Raw genomic sequence first — 20,041 nt, forward strand, 5'->3', positions numbered from 1 at the left:
TAAATAAGAGAAGTTACTTTGTGTTTACAGCTGTAGGTGAGAAATACCACACGACCTTGTGTTGGCTCCAGTGTAACACGCATCCACAGCAGGGTGTCAGATGCTGTTTGGATAGAACACTTCTTATGGGCTACACTGAATGCAATGTTGTATAGGGGTTGACAAGATCCATAGTCCGTATTACTAGTTTTAACATTTTTAACACCTGTTTACAACAACTCGACACTTGGAGGAAAATGATTATCAGCAGAGTATTGGACCCACAGGTGAGAAATGGAGGGCAGGAGTCCAGCTGTTCTGCATTACAGCAAAAGGTGACTAGAGGCTACAGTAGCAAGTTCTGGGTTGAAATAAATTTGTTGTACTTGATATCAGCTTTCCTAAAATTGAATTACCTGGATTCTGAGAACTGCAAAGCAGTCGACAGGCCATCTGTTAAAAAAATAAAATAAAATCAAGTGCTGTGTGCCCTGTGATGTTCCTGGGGTGTCAAGATAAGGAAGATTTGTATGCTAAATCTGCAATCTCCAGTTTTGGGAAAGCTGTCTCTCTGAATTTCAGTGACCCATATTATGCTGTGGCAAGAGATATTCAGAATAATTTCATAACAGCGATGGCATTAAATCTGCATAATCTGTAGGTTTATATCATATTTTTTTTATGAATACAAAGATCTAAATTCCTGGAGAGCAATTAGACTTTGATTTTATTCATTTATTTTATGTATCACAAAGGAAAAGAGCAAGGCTGCGTTGCCATGGGAACTGGAGCTGATGCTGGATTATGGGATGTCATTAGCTGCCAGGAGACTGCAAATTTCCTTTGCAAGCAGTGGGCAGTGGAATTGTCACCGCCGACTCCTCCTGCCCAGGTCCCCACAGCCACCTGTGCCCAGGGCTGGGATGGAGCCCCACAGGCTGACTCCTGTTTCAAGGTCAGTGTGTGGCTGCCCTGCCAGCCTGAGTGCCTGGCCCGGTATGAAGAGATTTGAGTGCTGGGCATTTCTGGAGAATTGTCTACTCCAGGGAATACAAGTGCAAGAAAAAAAAAAGAGAAAAGTCCATCAAATATAACAAAAATCAATAATGGAAGAGCTTACTGCAATGAAAATGGGAAGCTAAAAATAAGCTTCATTTTACTGAAATGAGAGGTGAGAAACTCATCATGTGTAACTACTTCCAAGAATTTGTGACTTCAGACAAGCATAGTAGTAAATCTCAAGAGCTGTCTGTGTCAATTGAATAAAACAATGTTTCCTGAGAGAAAGATGATGGGAGCCTGGCTCTCTGTCAGCCTTCTTTCACAAAACATCCAATACTTTTAGAGGTACTTTTAGATCCAGATTTAGTTTGCCATAGGTGACACTTGAGCAAGTAAAAGCTTTGTGTGTACTCTTGATTGAGATAAAAATATCTTCTTTCTGAAAATCAAAAGTAAAGAGAAAGCAAAATAGATGAAGAAAATATCAGTAATATGGAACACTGCTCTTCCATGTCTTTATGTAAGTATCCTTCCCCTTTCTCTCCTGAGACTCTGTCTGTTGGAAAGGCACATTATTTTAGCTCTGTACTTACAAGGGTGTCAACTTTTATGTCACACCCAGCTAACTGTTGTTACTCACATTACTTTTTCCATTTACCTGCTTGCTGCTTATCCTTGCCTCAAAATGTCAAGCGTCCATCTTCAAAATCATGTGCACTTCATATTAGGAGGCAAAGCTTGTACCACTATATAAAAATCTCTTCCTCAGCCTGCATCAGCACCTTGAAAAATGTCTGTCCCCATCTATATTCTTTCCTATTTCTACATATTGATTCACCTGCCTCCCTTTTCTGAATAATCTCCTGCTTTCTACTGCACAATTCTAAGACTAGATTATTCTATTTTTCTTTGAGCCCCTCAGTGTTCAAAGTTCCAATTAAGCAATAAATTATTGTGACACTTTTTGTTCTTCCCAGAATCATAGGCTAATCTTACCTTACTATTTTAAAATAGAAAAGATAGTTACAGGCTATACTACTAATGTTCAATATTATAGGTTTTGACAGATGTTGTCTTGTTTATAAAGGAATGCTAAAATAATACTCATCTAAATTACACAGGCAATCATTTTTAGGGAGGAATAATTGCATGCACCAGTACAGGCTGGGGGGTGAGCTGCTGGAGAGGAGCTCTGTAGAGAGGGACCTGGGTGTCCTGGTGGACGACAGGTTGACCATGAGCCAGCAGTGTGCCCTCAGGGCCAAGAGGGCCAATGGCATTCTGGGATGCATTAAAAAGAGTATGGCCAGCAGATCAAGGGAGATGATCCTCCCTCTCTACTCTGCCCTGGTGAGGCCTCATCTGGAGTACTGTGTCCAGTTCTGGGCTCCCCAGTATAAAAAAGACAGGGATCTCTTGGAAATAGTCCAGCGGAGGACCACAAAGATGGTGGAGGGCCTGGAGGATCTCCCCTATGAAGAAACACTAAGTGAACAGAGTCTCTTTAGCCTTGAGAAAAGAAGACTGAGAGGGGACCTGATCCAGGTTTATAAATATCTGAGGTGTGGGGGACAAAGTGGTGAGGCCAGACTCTTTTCAGCAGTGTGTGGAGACAGGACAAGGGGGAACGGACAGAAACTGCAGCACAGGAGGTTCTGCACGAATGTGCGCAAGAACTTCTTTACGGTGAGGGTGACGGAGCACCAGCACAGCTGCACAGGGAGGGTGTGGAGTCTCCTTCTCTGGAGATGTTCAAAACCCACCTGGATGCCTACCTGTGTGACCTGGTGTAGGGAACCTACTTTGGCAGGGGGTTGGACTTGATGACGTCTTGAGGTCCCTTCCAACCCCTTTGATTCTATGATTTATGTTAAACTTTATATATTATATTTAGTAACTTATTACCATTTTTTTTCTCAATAGTTCTTTGTGAGGGACAAAAACCTAAAGAATTGGTTCGAAGCTGAAGAATTCTGTAGAGAAATAGGAGGAAATCTGGTCACAATCAATTCAAAAGAAGATCAAGTTTTAATATGGCAGTTAGCGCTGTGAGTACTTGCACAATAATTCTTTTTCACGTTAATGCTATGCTAAATAATAATTCAAGATATATTGGGAGCCAAGTAATTAAATGAAAAAAAAAAAGATAAACATTACAAGAAAATGGAATAATTTCATTTGGAAATATTACACTGAATTCTATTTTAAATAAATATATGTTTCAACTTGAATCTTCCCAAATAGTTTTGAAATTCTGCAGTTTTTATCACAGTTTTTTGTTTTTTCATTAAAGCTGTTCTCCAAACCAGATAACTTTAGACACGAGTCCCCTCTTCTAAAAGGGAAACACTAAAATGTTCAGCTCTGATTGTGCTTTTTGTTTTTGTTTGTTTGTTTGTTTTTTAGTGGTTGGAATTCATATTTTATTACATACAATCAGAACAAAAAACAAAACAAAAAAACCCCACAATAAAAATAAAACCACCCTTGAGTGAACATGGAAGTTTTTAGCCTATTTAGCCTCAAATCAAATGTGTTTTCATTTGTTTATTGTTAACATTGTAGATGCCACTTTGCCCACAAGTGCCATTACAGGAAGTGCCAAGGAGGAAATCAGAGAAGCTGAAAAAGAAATTACTTTGTTTTTATTCACTGGGTCATATCATAGCTCTCTATTCACAGTTTACTTTTACTAAAACCTCTTTTTGTGAACTCCTGCTACAAGCCAGAACTGTGTTTCAGCCACAAGTATGAGCTAGCACCATGCTACTCCACTTCCCCAAATTTACTTCAACATTTCCTATGCTACCACAGAGCATTGAGAGCTCTGTGGCAGAGTGCAATCAGTGAGCCTGGCTGTGGGCAGCAGGGAAGGACCAGCTCACAGTTCAGATGTGACTCAAAGCTGCATGTTTTCATGCTTTCCAGCATTTATATGGCTCCTCTTCTTCTACATTCATACATCTATATTGTATGATTTCTTTAAGGGAAAAAGGACTGCAAACTCAGGGTTTCTGGATGGGTTTGTTTCTCTTAAATCCCGATGAAGGATTTGCTTGGATTGATGGTTCTCCTGTGAGTACTTATTTTGTGGATATTGTTTTTCTGGCTCTTATAACATATAGATTTTCATGGTTTTAATGGACTGGTTTCTTCCAGTCTCGTTGAACTTCAGCTGTTGCCAGGCAGCGCTTAACCAATCAGCTAAACAACTTCACTACTCAGCAATGGCACTGTCTCAGCTCTCCAATGGAAGTGGATCACCTCATCACTAACACCACACTATATCCCATCTTCCATTGCGTGTGCTCTTAGATCCTCATCACACCCCAGCCTGGGCCCTGCTGTGTGACAGCACGGGGAAGTCGGCTCTCCGTCTCTGACAGAGTCAGATTAACGTCACTCCCTCCATGCATCCATTTTTCCTCCATCAGATGCATGCTTTCTGTCAAAAATCATAAAACCATGGCACTTTCTAGAAAGTGTAATCTTTTCACCTTTGGGGAGTGATGGAAAGTGAACAGATTGTCGGAACTCCCCAACCCTCTCAGAGCTTTCTGAACTCCTTTCAATAGCATAAACGAGCTGCTTGGGCCGATGAGATCCTGACACTGTGTGACAAAAATCTCAATTAATTCCACTCAGTTCAAAGCACATAACAAATGAGATGTGTTTCCCACACAGGTGATTTATGAGAACTGGGATGAAGATGAACCTAACAATGATAAAGGAATTGAACATTGTGTTATGTTTAATAGATCACCCCAAATGCGCTGGAATGACTTGTACTGTGAACATTTGCTTAATTGGATTTGTGAAACTAAAAAAGGTATGACTGCTTCACCATTTAATCGGAGTGATAAGCACAAATTCAAAAACAAATTATATGGATTTCAGCACATTTACAATAAGAAATATACTGGGAATTTCTTTTTGTAAAAGTGGAGGAGTTAAGATAACACTCAAAACAAGACAAACAAATCAAGATATTTCAATTGCACTCAGATGTGGGAAGTTGAATTACTTTATCTCTGGCTTTATCTCATTTAGCTGTGAGTTGAATAAATTTGCAAGGCAAAGATACTTATCTTCTTAGCAAGAAAAGGAGATTTTATCTACTTTTATCTCCTCCTTGTCTTTCTGTCCTCTATGGGCTCACACAGGAGACCTGAAGATGTAGGAGACTTAAGAGTTCCCTATACAAAAGGAAAAAAAAAAAAAAAGGTTTCCATTGTGAAAAAGATAATTAAAAAGAAAAGAACCAAAGAAAGGGTTAAGTTGCTACAGGAACTAGAATATTAAAAAGCTGACCAAAAATAGAATTAGTGTAGCCCTGAGGGACAACTAAGTCCACTTTAAAGTCTCCCTTAAGTTAAAAGGAAGGTGGATGACCATGATGACCATGAGGAAGTAGTGAGAGGAAGGATAGAGAGGGGAAAGAAGAAGCAGCTGCACAAACTTCCGAGTATATCTAATACCAACAATGAGAAATACACCACATTACCATTGAAAAATCAGTTACCTAAATAGGAAGAATTCCTGTTCCATTGCAATATATTAGTTGTGCACACACATCAACAGAACGCAGACTGAAGTCCTGCGTGGTCCTGCAGGAACGCTGAGCCCTCTGCACTGTGCACAGAGCGTTGTGAGATGTACAGGATGAGTTCACAAACTGTGACATAAATACTTTGATCAGTTTATCTCGACCCTAGATGAGCTCTCAGTAGTAAAAATAAACAAAGGAAATAATCAGACCTTGTTATTATATGTATAGATTAGTTGAGATCCCAATGAGATAGGGTCAGAAGTTAATTATCTCACTTCTTAGCATACAATGTCATTATCTGGCCTGATGCAACTGGAGGTCCATGTGTAACATTACATAAATCAAATCTATCTGGTTTATGATTTTACTACTATTTGTTTGTTTTGCTTGTTTTGTGTTTGAAATGTTGTTAATGATGATGTTTTATTTTACAGGTACACTGCTAAAACCTGAACCAAATAACAAACATGGTAGGACTTTTTCCTCTTTGTGTGGAGGCTTTACTGTATAGTTTTTGCACTTTGTACAGAAGAGATATGTCAAATACATGTTTTTTTTATCTTTCAGAATATCAAGCAGTACAAACTGCAGATGGGTGGATTGCATATGAAGATAAGCAGTACTATTTCAGCAGAGAACGTGTCCCTATGGATAAAGCACGGAGAATTTGCCAGAGGAACTTTGCAGATCTCGTTGTCATTAAGAATGAAAATGAGAGACAATTTATATGGAAATATGTAAGCACTGAACCTTCTAGTTATCTAATATATCAATATTTACATATTAACTACTGTTTTTATTTATATGTATGCACCAATTGTTAATTCAGCTCAATGATTGTGGGCACTTTTTAGCCCGCTAAGAATTATACTGTATTTTTTTGTTTGTTTGTTTTAACTGGTTGGTAAGATTGTTGCATTGGTCTTGGAGCATCCAGCACAAAACAGGGACCTGAGCCCCATCCACACAGGCAGTTCATGGGCAGTGGGACTCTGACTACAGCTTTCCTGAAGGGCTGAGGTCCTTGGGATAAGGATGCTGATGAGGGACTTTTCAATTCTGATACAGAGCAGATGAAATAATAAAAAGATTTTAGCTGTTTATCCAGACTAAAGTCCCGAGTTCCCATCCCACATTACATATCTGTATTATGGTATATTTTTCCAGGATCTGTAAAGAAATTACTACTACCTTTAGTAGGAAGAGAAAAAAGCATGTGAATGTTAAAGGTGTAGCAAAGGACAATTCAGACATCCTGCATCTGTTGCCTTTTTGCAGCCCAGGTCTGAGTCTGTAAAATAAACAAACAGAAACACAGATGAAGAACTGCCTAGTGATTAACTGTGCCAATCACTTTTGTTTTAGATGAACAGAAAACAGAGTGGTATATTTCTCCAAGCAGAATCATATTTCATTGGCTTATTTGTCAGTTTTGATCAGAAACTCAGGTGGGTGTAAAAGAAGAGCATTAAAGCTGCTAATGGATAACAATGGTAATTTCATCTCACTCTGTAGGGGCACTTCTACATGCTTTCCCTTTACAAGTTAATAACACGTGAGTAACTGAACTCTGGGTAGGTTTCAGAAATCTGAGATGAGGAATATTAGTTTTTTCTATCCTCAAGCAAAACAGTGTGGTTTCCTTCCAAATCAGGCTGAGCAAAATTGGTAGAATTTCATGGGTAACCTTCACTTCACTTGATGTCTTACACTGGGAGATATTAATTTGAGACCCAGCCACCCTTTCACAGGCAGTGAACCTAAACAGCAAAACTTAGGATGTTTTATACATCCACCTCATGTTGGGATTAACTCTGACTTAGATCTCTAATAGTTACATAAAAAGTACAGGAGATTCGTACAGAAGCATTTAACCAGTTACATGAGCCTGAAGTATGTCCATCTCACAGCTCTCTGAAATTCCTGGAAGGGAACCTGTTTTAGAGATCTGTTTGTAGAAGAGTTTCATCAGGACACCTTTCTAAAAGGATAGGCAAGTCTATGCTCTGGTGTTACGGTCTCATCCAGACTGTAAGAAGCGGTTGAGTCCATCAATATTTACTCAGCCTTTGGCCAAATGGAACACTGATGGGACTTCAGTGTGACAGTACTGAACAGGAGAGAGGCAGCACTAATGCTGTGGATCTGTCCTCAGTTTATGTAGAGCCTTTGTTTTCTGGGCATTATCCACACCTTGCTCAGTCCTTCTACCCAACAGAACTCATAACACTAAATGGATGCTGAAGGTGTTTGTCTGGCAACTGCTTGTCTTTTTTTTTTTTCTTTCAGCTGGTTGGGTAAGACTCCAGTGAACTATGTTGCCTGGGCTCCTAATGAACCTAGTTTTTCAAATGATGAAAACTGTGTGGTAATTACAAAAGATTTTGGTGAGTAAAATAGCAACAAGAAACATTTGCTCAAGCATCTTAACGGGTTTATGTCATCAAAAACTAAATGTTTTCCATGTGTTTAAGCCTAAGGCTCCCCTTAATTGACTGCTGAACAACAGGAACTGTTTTTCATAACAAGTACATTGAGGTTCAAGTCAATCTATCAGCCATTGCTGATAGAAGACAAAGGTACTGCAGGGGGATGAGGGCTCTACTTGGGCTGGTAGTATACACACCAACTGTTTCATGTGCCTCTGGATGGTTACATTTGTGAATTATATATATCAACTGGGTTACCCTCTGTAATGGCAGTAAGAGCATTTGAGAGAGTGACTGCATTTCTTTTATTTACAGGCTTCTGGAATGATATAAACTGTGGTTTGAAAAATAACTTCATCTGTGAAAGGCCCAATTCAACTTACACAGGATTTGCTCCTACAGTACTTCCACCTCTGGGGGGATGTCCTGAAACGTGGATTTTGTTTCAAAATAAGGTACAGTAACAAATATTAGCTATTATTAGATTTGATATAGGTAAACAATTGGATAAACACTCATTTTATACACTACTCTCTTAAATGACATTCTAATTAGCAGTGGAGTCAACTTTCATTTTTCTTTTCTTTCCTGTTACCTCTGAACTTGCATTTTTTAAGTTATAATTAAGCCCCTAAAAAGATCATACTTTTCAGGAATGTGATCCCACATCTCTACCTGACCTCTTTGGATATCTGCTTAATTTTTCAACAGCTTATGGAATTTTTCATCTGTTCCCAGGGTTAACTCTGTATAGCCACAGGTCTGAGCCCTGCACACATGAAGCTGTGATTAGCTGTGTCTGCTCCTTGTTGACTGTGGCATTTCAGCAGCTCCCCCAACTGCTGCTCTTTGTATGCAGAGATTGATGAATCAAATCAAATGTAATTCTTTTTGACACCTGAAATTTTGTCTAAAAATGTACTCTTCCTACAGTGTTATAAAACAGTTGGATTCAGAGAAGAAGAGAGACTGACTTGGCACTCAGCAAGAAGTGCATGTATAGAACTAGGGGGAAATTTGGCCTCTATACACAATGCTCAAGTACAAGGTATGACATTTCAACATTATACCTAGCACCAAAAGCCAATAAATTTCACCAAAGAGGTCATAATTATTAGTTAAGACTGTAGCTGTTGCTGCTGTGGCCAATTCCTTCTTGTGATTATTAAATATGTGAGCACTCGGAAGTGACATATTAACTCTTCATTTTGCACTGGATCACAACGTTCAGGTCCTGTATGTATTGATGACAGTGCATAGAACCTCCTGGCAGTGCTGATCCTTGGGAAATTGTAGAATAATCATGTAATGACTGTAAAGATAAAAACTCGTGATTCTATTGCAAGATACGCCCACCACTGAATATCTGAAGCTGAACTGCAAACTGAACATGAGTCAGCATTGTTACAGGGTAGGAGGAGGAGGCAATAGGGGAAAAAACTTTTTGCCCAGAGACTTTCAAAACCTTTGCTCCCTCCTCATCCATCACTCCCCTGAATCCCTCTGACCTTACCCAGCACCTTTTCTGTCCTTCAAAACTCATTCTTTGCTTCCACTAACTGGGATTTTGGCCATTGTAAAGAGGCCAAAATAGCCTCCAGATCTGAATAGCATCTATCTAAACAGTCTCCATCTATGTAGCCCCTGTGAAGGAAAATCCAAAGCTGTTTGATCCAGAGCGCAGGCTGGAGTGAGTTATTGACACTTTGCATCTCTTGGCAACAGCATAAGGTGGAAAGACAAAAATAATGTTTCCTGTGGCCTTGGAAAATGTGATAAATAGCAAAGGTTTGAACTGCCCACAGAAATTCAAGTTTGACGGTATACAAACTTACATCACAAAGGACATATGTACAGTTGATGCTAACTTTAGGAAGACTTATTAGTCTTTTCAAACTCCTTTCTATCCCTAATTTCTATAATGTTTACAAGAACTCTGTGAGTAACATTTTTATCTTAAAAACTATTTATTTTATATTTTTAATGTAATGAAACTACTCCAGTTAAAATACTAATTTTTAAATTTATTGTCTTTTAGCATTCCTCACTTTCCATCTAAAGGATGTCACCAGTGAGACTTGGATAGGATTAAATGATATTAATTATGTGCATTCATACGTGTGGTCAGATGGAAGCCCTTTTGATTATTCATGTTGGGCAAGAGGATTCCCTTTGAGTAAATACAGTAGGGTTGGCTGGAAGTACATGACAATACAGGTAAACAGAAATTAAAACCAGCACATGCTTAACTTAGCATCATCAAACCTAGCTGATGATCAAACAGCCTGAGTTCTGTCTCAGCTAGGACCCCTAGCTTCTGCTTAAAGCAGAAAACTGGAGAGGGAAAAAAAAAAAAAAAAGCTTTTAAAGCTGTACTCAGAGATGAATAGACCTGTTAAGTGCATGTAGTTATTCCTGTGAAGAAGTTTGTAACTGCAGAAAAGGATTGCTGTACTATACTAGAGTTAGACTTATTAGACCTCAGATATTTTACTGAAAATAATCAGTGCTGTTATTTCTTACTTCACCTTATTATTCTCTTTTTACGGAATGAATCCAAATTAAAAATTCAGTAAATTAAGTATGGATTAGCATAACCTATAGTGAATATACTTTTTCTGCACTCTGAAGATTTAAAAAACCAACAGCAGTTCTTTCAATATTATGATGAGGAAAGTAATCTTACTTTAGATACAAACTAAGATACATTTCTTTTCCAAGAAATGATGTTAAACCAAAAGTTAAAAAAAAATTAGAGAAGAAACCTATTAATTTGGCCTCCTTAGACTTTTCTATTTGCTAGATATTTTTCACTTTAACTATAACTTTCCTATTTTTTCCCCTAGCCTGACTGTATTGCAATGATGATAAGATCTGTAAATGAAGCAGGGAACTGGGAAAACACAGACTGCCACCATAACAGAAGTTATATTTGCCAGATGGACAGCAGTAAGTTCTATTTTTCATGCTCTTTGTTGGAAGACTGGTACTGAACAATATGGGCACAGAAGTCTTCTGTTGCAGTTGTTCTGCTTGTGTGTACCGAAACCGAGATGAAGGAAGCAAGTCTCTTTTCCTAGCTCAAGAATTCTAGTTATGAAGACTGCTCTGGGATAAGGATTACAGAAAAATTTGTGCATTACAGTCACTCGCCTCCTAGCTTTCACACGAGCTGAGTGCACCCTCACTGCAGACATCCACACACAGGCCAACTGCCTGCACACAGTAGTCTCTTGGGAGGCCGGATCCATCTCATCCGGAGGGAAGCATCCAACACAAGTTAGAGGCTCTATGCTTTTAAATGCCTGCTTTTCTCTGTTCGGAAAAGGACTTCAGCTGTTTCTGACCGTGTCAACAGGCACAGATACGTTTACCCGAATAAGGTTATTTTGCAAAGGCAAATACAGAGCATGGAGACACGTATATTAGTAACATTCATCATAGGTATCTCAGCTGTTTAATTGACAAGTAGCAGCCATCAGCCCTCAACATCAACCCTTCTCTCTCACAAAAAACCCTCACATATCTCCTTGAAGGGGTTAATTAAAGTCAGTTAAACTGGTTGTTTTGCTCACCAGTCCCTAGCAATGCTTTTGAAAGTCAAGACTAAGGATCAAAAGGACAGAAGTTTTAACTGTCTTCATATATCCTCAGAATGGGGGACACATCCATAGAACAGAGTTTGCAGGAAGAGAAACAGGAACTGCTGAGTGGAGAGGCAAGTTCTGCAGCTAAAAATAAAAGGAGAAGCTACAGCTGGGCCAGATGCTTTGGGCTGTACCCCATGCAGTGGCAGAAAACTGCACAAGGACATCCCTAGTGAGAACGCTTTAAGACGTTCTCAGCACCGCATGAACATGAATGCTTTTACTGTCCTCCTCACCATGTCTTCTACTTCCATGTATAACATTTAAGGTGTAACTGCAATTTCTTTTTTTCACTTTATCCTACACTGAAAAGAGTCACAAACTGTTCTTAGAATGAAATTCACTCTTTTTGAAACTCAGAGGGCACGCACATCCTGCTCCATGCTTATGCTTGGGAGGAATTTCACTTGCACTGCAGGAGGGGAATCTAGAGAGAACTGGGCAAGGATAGCTTTGTGACCCATATTCATATCATTTCATAGAATTATTAAGGTTGGGAAAAAACATTAAGATCTCCTAGTCCAATCATTATGTGGTGGGAGTGTATGTCTGTAGACACACACAGTTATCCTCTGCCTCTCCCTAATACCTGAGTGCACTACTTAAATTATAGTTGCAAACAATTCTAAATTACCTTTAATACATATTTCCTGAATTTAAATGATAGTTTTATTTAGTGCTTGTACTTCCAATTCAAAATAACAAAATATCAAAATATCCATCTACTACATGGTGTTTATTCGTTACTGGGAAGTTATATTGCTTTTTAGGCAGCTAGAACTATCAGTATTTTCTCTTCTACCTCTCTAATCTTTATGCAGAGCCTGAACTCTTCCATTCTACAACTGCTCCAGATTCTGACTTCATCCGTTATGGCAACAGTAGCTATTTAATCATTCCTTCTAAAATGAACTGGGAGGAAGCAAGAAAAGCCTGCAAGGAGAAATCTTCAGAGCTTGCCAGCATTTCAGATTATTATTGTAATATATTCCTCCTGCTCCAGGCAGCACAATATGGAGAGCCGTTATGGATTGGACTCAACAGCAATTTGGTAAGATTAATAAGTTGATGATTGGTACAGTTAAATGCTGTTATTTGGTTTACTGTCAGGAGGGAGATCATAGAATCATGGAATGGCCTGGGTTGAAAAAGGACCTCAAAGATCACCTAGTTTCAACACTCTGATCTGTAGTATGAATAGGTTTAGGGGCTTAGAAATGGCAGACAACACTCACTTCATTTATCATTATGCGTCTTTTAAAACTTTAAACTTCATCCCAGGCAACGGAGAGGGATGGGAGTCTACAACACTGTTAATCTCTCTACTAACTGCATGGGAATCTTGGAGAAACACATAGGTCAAACTACCTGGTAAACTTTTAGATGTCCACTTTTAGGAGGGATGGATACTACTCAAAGGAACCAATAAAATCCTTAATGCTAGTGTCTTGTGATCATTGACACCTGTATTTTTCTCACAAATTTTAGACCAGAAGGTTTCACAGAGATATTGTATGCCTCTGAACACCCTCTTTGTTATACGCACAGAGTCCAAAAGATTAAGAGCATTAAAAGTAAAACAGGAACAAACAAATAAACAAAAAACTGCATCCAAAAAAGTGAATAGGATGATCCAGATCCGTCACTGTCTAGAGGAACACTGGTGTGAGCATTAGCTACATAACCGAGTGCCAAAATGAGTTTCAGCTTCTCAGAAAATATGTCATTAATGAATACACTTACATTATCAACAAGATTTTATTGTATCTTTCTTTGAGCTCAGTAAACTACATTAACATTGAAGTTTAGTTCTCTCATAAGTAATAATTTTCTTTACTTGTGATAACATTCCATGGTTCCACACTGACATATAACTAATACATTTGAATCACAGTATCCCTAGGGAGATCTTGCATATAATGTTGTGTAACAATATCATTTCTGATTATATGATGCAGTAGCACCAATAGAAGGCCACAGTGTCTGAGATATGTCAGCAACAGCTGCACTATATATTTTACTGCCTCTAACAGTACCTCTCCTTAATAAACAAAATCTCAGAATGTGTATGTGATTGGTCTGTGACTGTCACTGAGCTTGACACAGATCTCCACACTTGCATAACACCACAGGAGACCTCTATCCAAAAAGAATACTAGTGCTTAAGTCCACTTAATATCAAAGCTGGGTGATAAAATCATAGAAACTTGGTTTAGAAAGCTATTAATTTCTTATGAACAAGTTTGGGCCACCGCATATCTTCTCTGAAGATATGAAGCTCTGAGGCTCTTCCAGCTCTCGAGGCAGTGACTTTGCCCTAGTTGTGCTGAGTGCAAGAGGAGCTTGTGTACTTGGTTTAAAGACTTCTTCCTTGTGTTTCTTTTTTGCTCCGAAGAGACTTCTAATTTTCTCAGATTTTCATGATGGTAGCTGCAGCTTCCTCCTGAACGCTTCTCTTCAGAGCTGCACTTGACCTCCGTGTCCTTGTATGACAGCTAGCTTCAGGTCCCTGTTTCCTCCTGGTGGTTCTGCAGGCTTTTGAGTCCCTAGTGGTCACCTTGCTCTTTGTGCTGAGCTGCCTCCTCACATCAACCAACAAGGAACTGTTGTCAAGAGGACTCTGGAAGCACCATCTAGCCTTCAAAACACCTTCACGGGCTGTTACTGCATTGGAGCTGTTCTGCTATGTCTTAAATCTGTGTTGCTTTGTCCTGATTTGATTAATATTCTAAGAGTGCAAGCACAGATATACCAAGTTCTACATCTCACTGCAAAAATGCGTATTCACGGAAGCTGGCTTATCTGCAACAGAAGATGAGGGTGTGGAAAAACTATATTAAAAAGTGTGTTTCAATTCTAGAATTATGGATACAACAGATGGAGTGATAGAAGGAAAATCAATTTTTCTAATTGGCACTATGAAGAACCAAAAGAGAAAATAGCATGTGTCTTCCTAGAGCTCAGTGGGAAATGGAAAACAGCACCTTGTAATGAAAAACACTATTCTGTCTGCAAAAAATCTGAGGGTAAGTTTGATAATATTTGGTTTTCTGGCAGAAACCTTGCTGAATCTGCCTTGACTAACATACATATTTCTATGTATATGTTTAGAAATGATACCTTTGTTTTGCAAGAATGGTATTTTATTTTGATGAACTTCTCATTTGTCAGCAGAAATCCTGTCATTTTAATGGACTTGGGTGAGAAGTAGGATTTCAGTGTTTCTGGTAGACAGATAACTGAGACTGGAGGGGGAGAAAAAGATAAACTTGTTATTTTTTTAAACTGTCTACTGTGAAACTTTTTGCTGACAGAAATTTTGTGGGAAGGGTCATAGTCAATAAAGCCCACTGAATGTAAAATATATTCTGTTCCTTCAATATAACCAGTGTTCAGTAAAAGCTTCACTGTCATTAGATTCTAAAAACTGGGAAAAGGAGGAATAGTTATATTTGTCATTAATGAGACAGGCCTTCTGGTGATTGCTGCTCATTTATGATGTTGTTAAAAAATAATCTGTTATTGGGCCAACCAAAAAATTCCTCTTATCACAATGTTTCTGTGAACTTCACTGAGGAATGCTCAAATTAAAATGCTTCTGGCATACTGTGGGATAGGACTGAACTTTCTGATATCTCACTTGTCCTAGATCAAGTGCTGTTAGTTCTAATGTGGTATTTTAACAGAAATTCTGAGTTTCTTTTGAGCTGTTTTTTCTGTAGCTTAGCTATAATTTCTTCTCTACTCCATGTTGTGAACTTCATCTCCAAATATTTTCTACTTTCTTTTTAATTAAAAATGTAAGTAATAACAGAAAATGTCACTGTTTCCTTCCATAATATCATTGCGTGTGAGAAAATAAAGGGCAACTACACAAATATTCATTGAGCTTCAGATCATTCCATGCTCTGTCTGAAGTAAAACTCATTATGTAAGAATTATCATCTCAATGAAAGTATTAGACTAGAAATGTCAGTTGTAACTTACAGTTTAATAGGCATTGTATTTAAAGTCAAATTGTTATTTAAAAGTAGAAAAGCTCCAAACCCTAAAAACACAATTTTTTTTAATCTGCTTTTTACTGTATCTCTTATTTCTATGAAGCTGTCGGTCTTAACAAGTGGAATTTAAAAAAGCCCTGAACACACAGCTATCCTTTGGGCAGTCCCAGTTTCATTTGGATGGTAACACTGAAGAGCACAGGTGCACTTTTCGGCTGTGACCGAGCAGTTCTGCTACTCGTTGTCACTCAACGTAGTCACTGGGAATTCTAGCAATGTGAGCCAAAGTACACTGTCACTACTTTTAAGAAATATTTTTTAATCTTGATTTCATATCTGAAGAACACCAATATCTTATCAATGAAAGCATTCATAATATTTCATTTCTTTTAGATATACTTCCTTCTGATCCTCCACAGGATATTGGAAAATGTCCTCAATCAGGTCACATAGCTTGGATTCCTTTCCGAAGCCACTGCTATTACTTCAACGCTAATGAAATGAGCTGGGTTCAGTCTGTGACTCAGTGTGTTCAGTCAGGTAATAATTGCTTTTATTCAAAGTTGGGATCTTAATATTGGCATAAAAAAACTCGCTTTTTAAAAATCTTGACAATGTTGCAAAATCTACTTATATTACAAAGGATAACTTCAATGTCTCATGTCTCACCATTGACGCTGTTTACTTATCATTTATGATGCAATTAAGGTGATCAGTTGTCTTTGGTTTTGTAAGTTATTTTTTTACCACACGTGCTTATTCCTGACCCTGTTTTATTAGTTCATCCATAAAATTTCTATTTTTAGAGAGATGTAAAAATGGATTAACTTATCTCTATTCCTATGTCTACTTTTCCATATATCTCCCTACACAAGAATAGAAGCAAATAGTATAGTAGCAATTACTTATTTCAAAGATGTGATGTGTGATCTGAAAGGGATTGCAAGCACTGCTTGAGGGCCCTCACCTCACAGATGGGCACCCTGGCAGTCTGTAGAGCCAGGTGAGAGCAAATGCCTCCCGCCCTCCTTTTGGGGGAGTCTGGCCCTAGCCAAGACCATGGACTGCTGCTTGGCTGTGTGCTGTCTGCAGTGCTGAACCACTTTGTACCCAGGTACCTCAATCTTACTTCAGCAGGCCGTGAAGAAGAAAGGGAAGCACCATTCTGCCCAAAATAAACAAGTCCTTTTGTTTTGCATGCCATTAGATTTTCTTAGCTCTATCCTCCTCCACTTACAGTTTGCTTCCATGGCCAGAAAAACTAATTCTGCAGTTTGAATCACAAATCTGTTTGCTGAGCACTTTTACCTGCTGTATATCAGCCTGTCAAATCCATTAAGAATAAATAATCTTCCATAATATCTGTAAAAAAATATTATCCAAACACTTGAAAAATCATATGTTGTTTTATTTACCTGATGTTTCAAATTCATCATCTTTCCATCCTTATCCATCATAATTTTCATGTCTTTCATTTCAGGCAACATCACAAACAGCCTGTACTGTTTGCCTGTGCTGCTTCCTGTTCTCTGCTTTAACCCTTCCTTACACTCTGCCAGCAAGGAAGGGAAGGGATTTATTATTACTCTTACCCTATATCTGAGCCTCTAATTTTGGCTGAATTCTATGTTACAGAATACCTCAAATTGTCTTCTGTTTGCTTTCTTACATGTGTTAGGTGGAATGTTGACTTCTGTGGAAGACTTGGCTGAATCCAACTTCCTAGCTGAACATGCAGACTTATACACGAGCCAGACAAGTGGCTTTTGGATAGGATTATACAGAAATATAGCTGGTAACTCTTCTAATTTCTATATATAGTCATAAATGGGATTCATTAAATGCATGAAATATGATTTAGGTATATTGTTGCTTTTAAGGAAGTAATTCTAGGTAAAGAGTCACTAAAGACAAACAAGAAAATAGATTTAAAAATTATTGGAAGTTTGTGCTTTTAAACAATACCTGTGACAGGATGAAGAAAAAAAGATTGCTTGGCTTCAGTGAAGGATCTTGACTGTTGCCAGGATCTGTGAAAGTATACGTGCCTTCCTGCCAGCACAAACCTGCCTGCTCTGTTAGAGGGAATATTCCCATCTCCTTTTTTGTTCTCTGGTTGGGAATGTGATCCAGACTCCAGCCTGCTCCTGGCTGGGCAGAGCCTGTGCTGGATGTGTCTGACCATAGCCCCATCAGGCTTCACTATATGGAGAAAATTAAATTGTTATACTGAAAATCAATTACACTGTTTTAAATGCATTATAAAATAGCCACAAACAAGATTCTTGATGAAAGGGGTATTGCTTTATTAGGCTAGGTAAATTAATCAAATTAAAGGAAAACAAATACTAGTGAAGAATTTTTATTAGTAATTAATGGTATTGCTAAAACATTTGAAACACCAGGGCAGCTGCTCTGGCAAGACAACAGCGTGTTGGACTTTGTCAACTGGGGTGAAGCAGAGCCCTTGAAAGAGCAGCGTGAGTTTGAGTACTGCGTGCAGCTCTCCGCCTCCTCTGGGTCCTGGAATAGCATCCCCTGCTCCTCCAAAAAGGGTTTTATCTGTAAGACACCAAAGAGTAAGTGACTGGTTCAATACATGCTTTTGATGTTTATGGTTTTCTGTTAGTAGAAATAACACATAATATCTTTATTTTAAAAGGTGCACACAGAGTCACATAAAATGATTTATTTATTTTCCTTATCACTTGTTTTAACATTCAGAAAAGATGTTACAAACAGAGGCCTCATCATGTTTTATTGTGTTATAACTTCAGATTTTCTCACAATCTGTAATGACTTTTAAATTCACAACTAAAAAGGATCAGCTTTGACCATAAAATTGTTGAATTTTTTGTGGTTTTGCAATGCACACACACACACACACAGATTTTCCTGCTAATGTTAATCCTTTGCTATGGAACAAGACTTGTATCAATGATTTGCTTTTCTTCCTCTTTCTGTACTGTTACACACTGTTCCTGCAACAGATAGATGAAGCAATTCCATTTCTGAACATAAGCAGAATCCAGAGGATGTATAGTGACCTTTGAAAATAGAAGAAGTGTTTTGGTTAGCATTTATTTTTTAATGTTGTGTTTCTATGTAATCGAGCACCATCTGTTTTGGTCAGGAAGCAGAAATACGGTGAGCCAATGGACATGTGGTATTTTTTGTACTTCTTGTATCCACAGAAGATGAGGGGGAAAAAAAAGAAAAAACAACAGTACTATTTCCTGCCCTATTTCGCAAACTCAGGGTTTGGGGTGTTTCTGAGGTTCTGCCCTTTCTCCAAGCAGAGCTGCAGCTGGTGAGGAAGGCAGCTGTACGCACTGGTAGTGCTGGCGAGCATTTTCTGAAAAGGAAAATTCCTCTTTTGAGGCAACTCCTAGTTTTCTTGGGGCAATTAGAGGAAAAGTCACTGCAGAAAGTTATTTCTCTGTAACCAGTTGTAGCAGAAAGCACACACTCAACACCTACACTTGTTTTGTTGGTTGGGTTTGTTAGTGAATGGCCCTTATGCACAATGTCAGAAAAATGCCAGCACAAGCTCCTGCCAACAAGCTCTCCAGCAGAATCGTTTATCAGAACAAGCAAACATTCTACTACAGTAAAATCAGCATCCTTCCAAAGGATGATTTAACAGTTGCTTTTCTCCTGTGCCTGCCTGGAGCTCGTTGTGCAGGGACGTCTCTCGCCCATGGCGCCCTCTGCACAGCTGGGAAAAACTGCACAGGAAAACCTGAGTTGATAAATGTGGTTACAGATGCAAGTGGGCTGTGGGACATCAGAATGCACTGGGTCTCAACAGGAACTGTGTGCTGTCTGGGAGAATTATCAAATATCCCCACCAAGCTATTTCCAGCCTGCTGGAATGCAGACCCAGTAAATGAGGAAAAGACTGATAAACCCGAGTAAAGCTTGCCTGCCAGTCAGAAGGTACCTGTGCCTGGAGATTATTTGGTTATTGAAAAAGAGGCACGAAGGTAACTTAAAATGCAAACTACTATAGTTTAATTACTGTGAACACCAGGTTAAGATCAATCACGCACTTTTAACTTCATTAATTGAGCAAACACCTTTCTAGGAGAAGCGATGAGGTAATCTGGATGTGAAGGTTACCAGATCTTCTGCTGATCATGAAACTTTCTGGATGGAAATGTGCTTTTGACTAATATTTGTCTTTCCCTTTGACAGCTATTCCTAAAGCAGTTGCAAGTGTGAAAGGTAGGCTTTATTTTTATTTCCCAGTATATTTTCATGAGATGTGAAAGGAAATACTTGAATTAATGGGTACTTACAATTTATTTGGCTTCTATCTATTTATTTATGTAGGCTTAATTGACTCAGTTTCCATTGAAGTCATCACCAGCATTGCTTTAGCAATAGGAGACATACAGAATCTCAGGAAAAGTAAATGCTTCTGTAAACTGA

The 20,041-nt window shown here is 38.6% G+C and overlaps 1 protein-coding gene across 1 annotated transcript in view; it reads left to right on the plus strand.

The window, feature by feature from the left end:
• Positions 1–20,041, plus strand: part of LOC136045465 (macrophage mannose receptor 1-like) — a 32,282-nt gene that overhangs the window by 10,546 nt on the left and 1,695 nt on the right. Inside the window, exons 10-27 of the mRNA XM_065731347.1 lie at positions 735–934; positions 2,905–3,029; positions 3,969–4,056; positions 4,666–4,810; positions 5,965–6,000; positions 6,098–6,267; positions 6,896–6,978; positions 7,820–7,917; positions 8,275–8,414; positions 8,893–9,007; positions 9,998–10,176; positions 10,806–10,908; positions 12,428–12,657; positions 14,467–14,632; positions 16,001–16,147; positions 17,286–17,402; positions 18,013–18,186; positions 19,805–19,834. Of these exons, the coding sequence (XP_065587419.1) occupies positions 735–934; positions 2,905–3,029; positions 3,969–4,056; positions 4,666–4,810; positions 5,965–6,000; positions 6,098–6,267; positions 6,896–6,978; positions 7,820–7,917; positions 8,275–8,414; positions 8,893–9,007; positions 9,998–10,176; positions 10,806–10,908; positions 12,428–12,657; positions 14,467–14,632; positions 16,001–16,147; positions 17,286–17,402; positions 18,013–18,186; positions 19,805–19,834 (2,346 nt within the window). The remainder of the gene's footprint in view (positions 1–734; positions 935–2,904; positions 3,030–3,968; positions 4,057–4,665; positions 4,811–5,964; positions 6,001–6,097; positions 6,268–6,895; positions 6,979–7,819; positions 7,918–8,274; positions 8,415–8,892; positions 9,008–9,997; positions 10,177–10,805; positions 10,909–12,427; positions 12,658–14,466; positions 14,633–16,000; positions 16,148–17,285; positions 17,403–18,012; positions 18,187–19,804; positions 19,835–20,041) is intronic.

This window comes from Cyrtonyx montezumae, unplaced genomic scaffold (genome assembly GCF_038088225.1).
Source record: "Cyrtonyx montezumae isolate F1298 unplaced genomic scaffold, pur_monq_1.0 scaffold_14, whole genome shotgun sequence".
NCBI classification, from domain to species: Eukaryota; Metazoa; Chordata; class Aves; order Galliformes; family Odontophoridae; genus Cyrtonyx; species Cyrtonyx montezumae.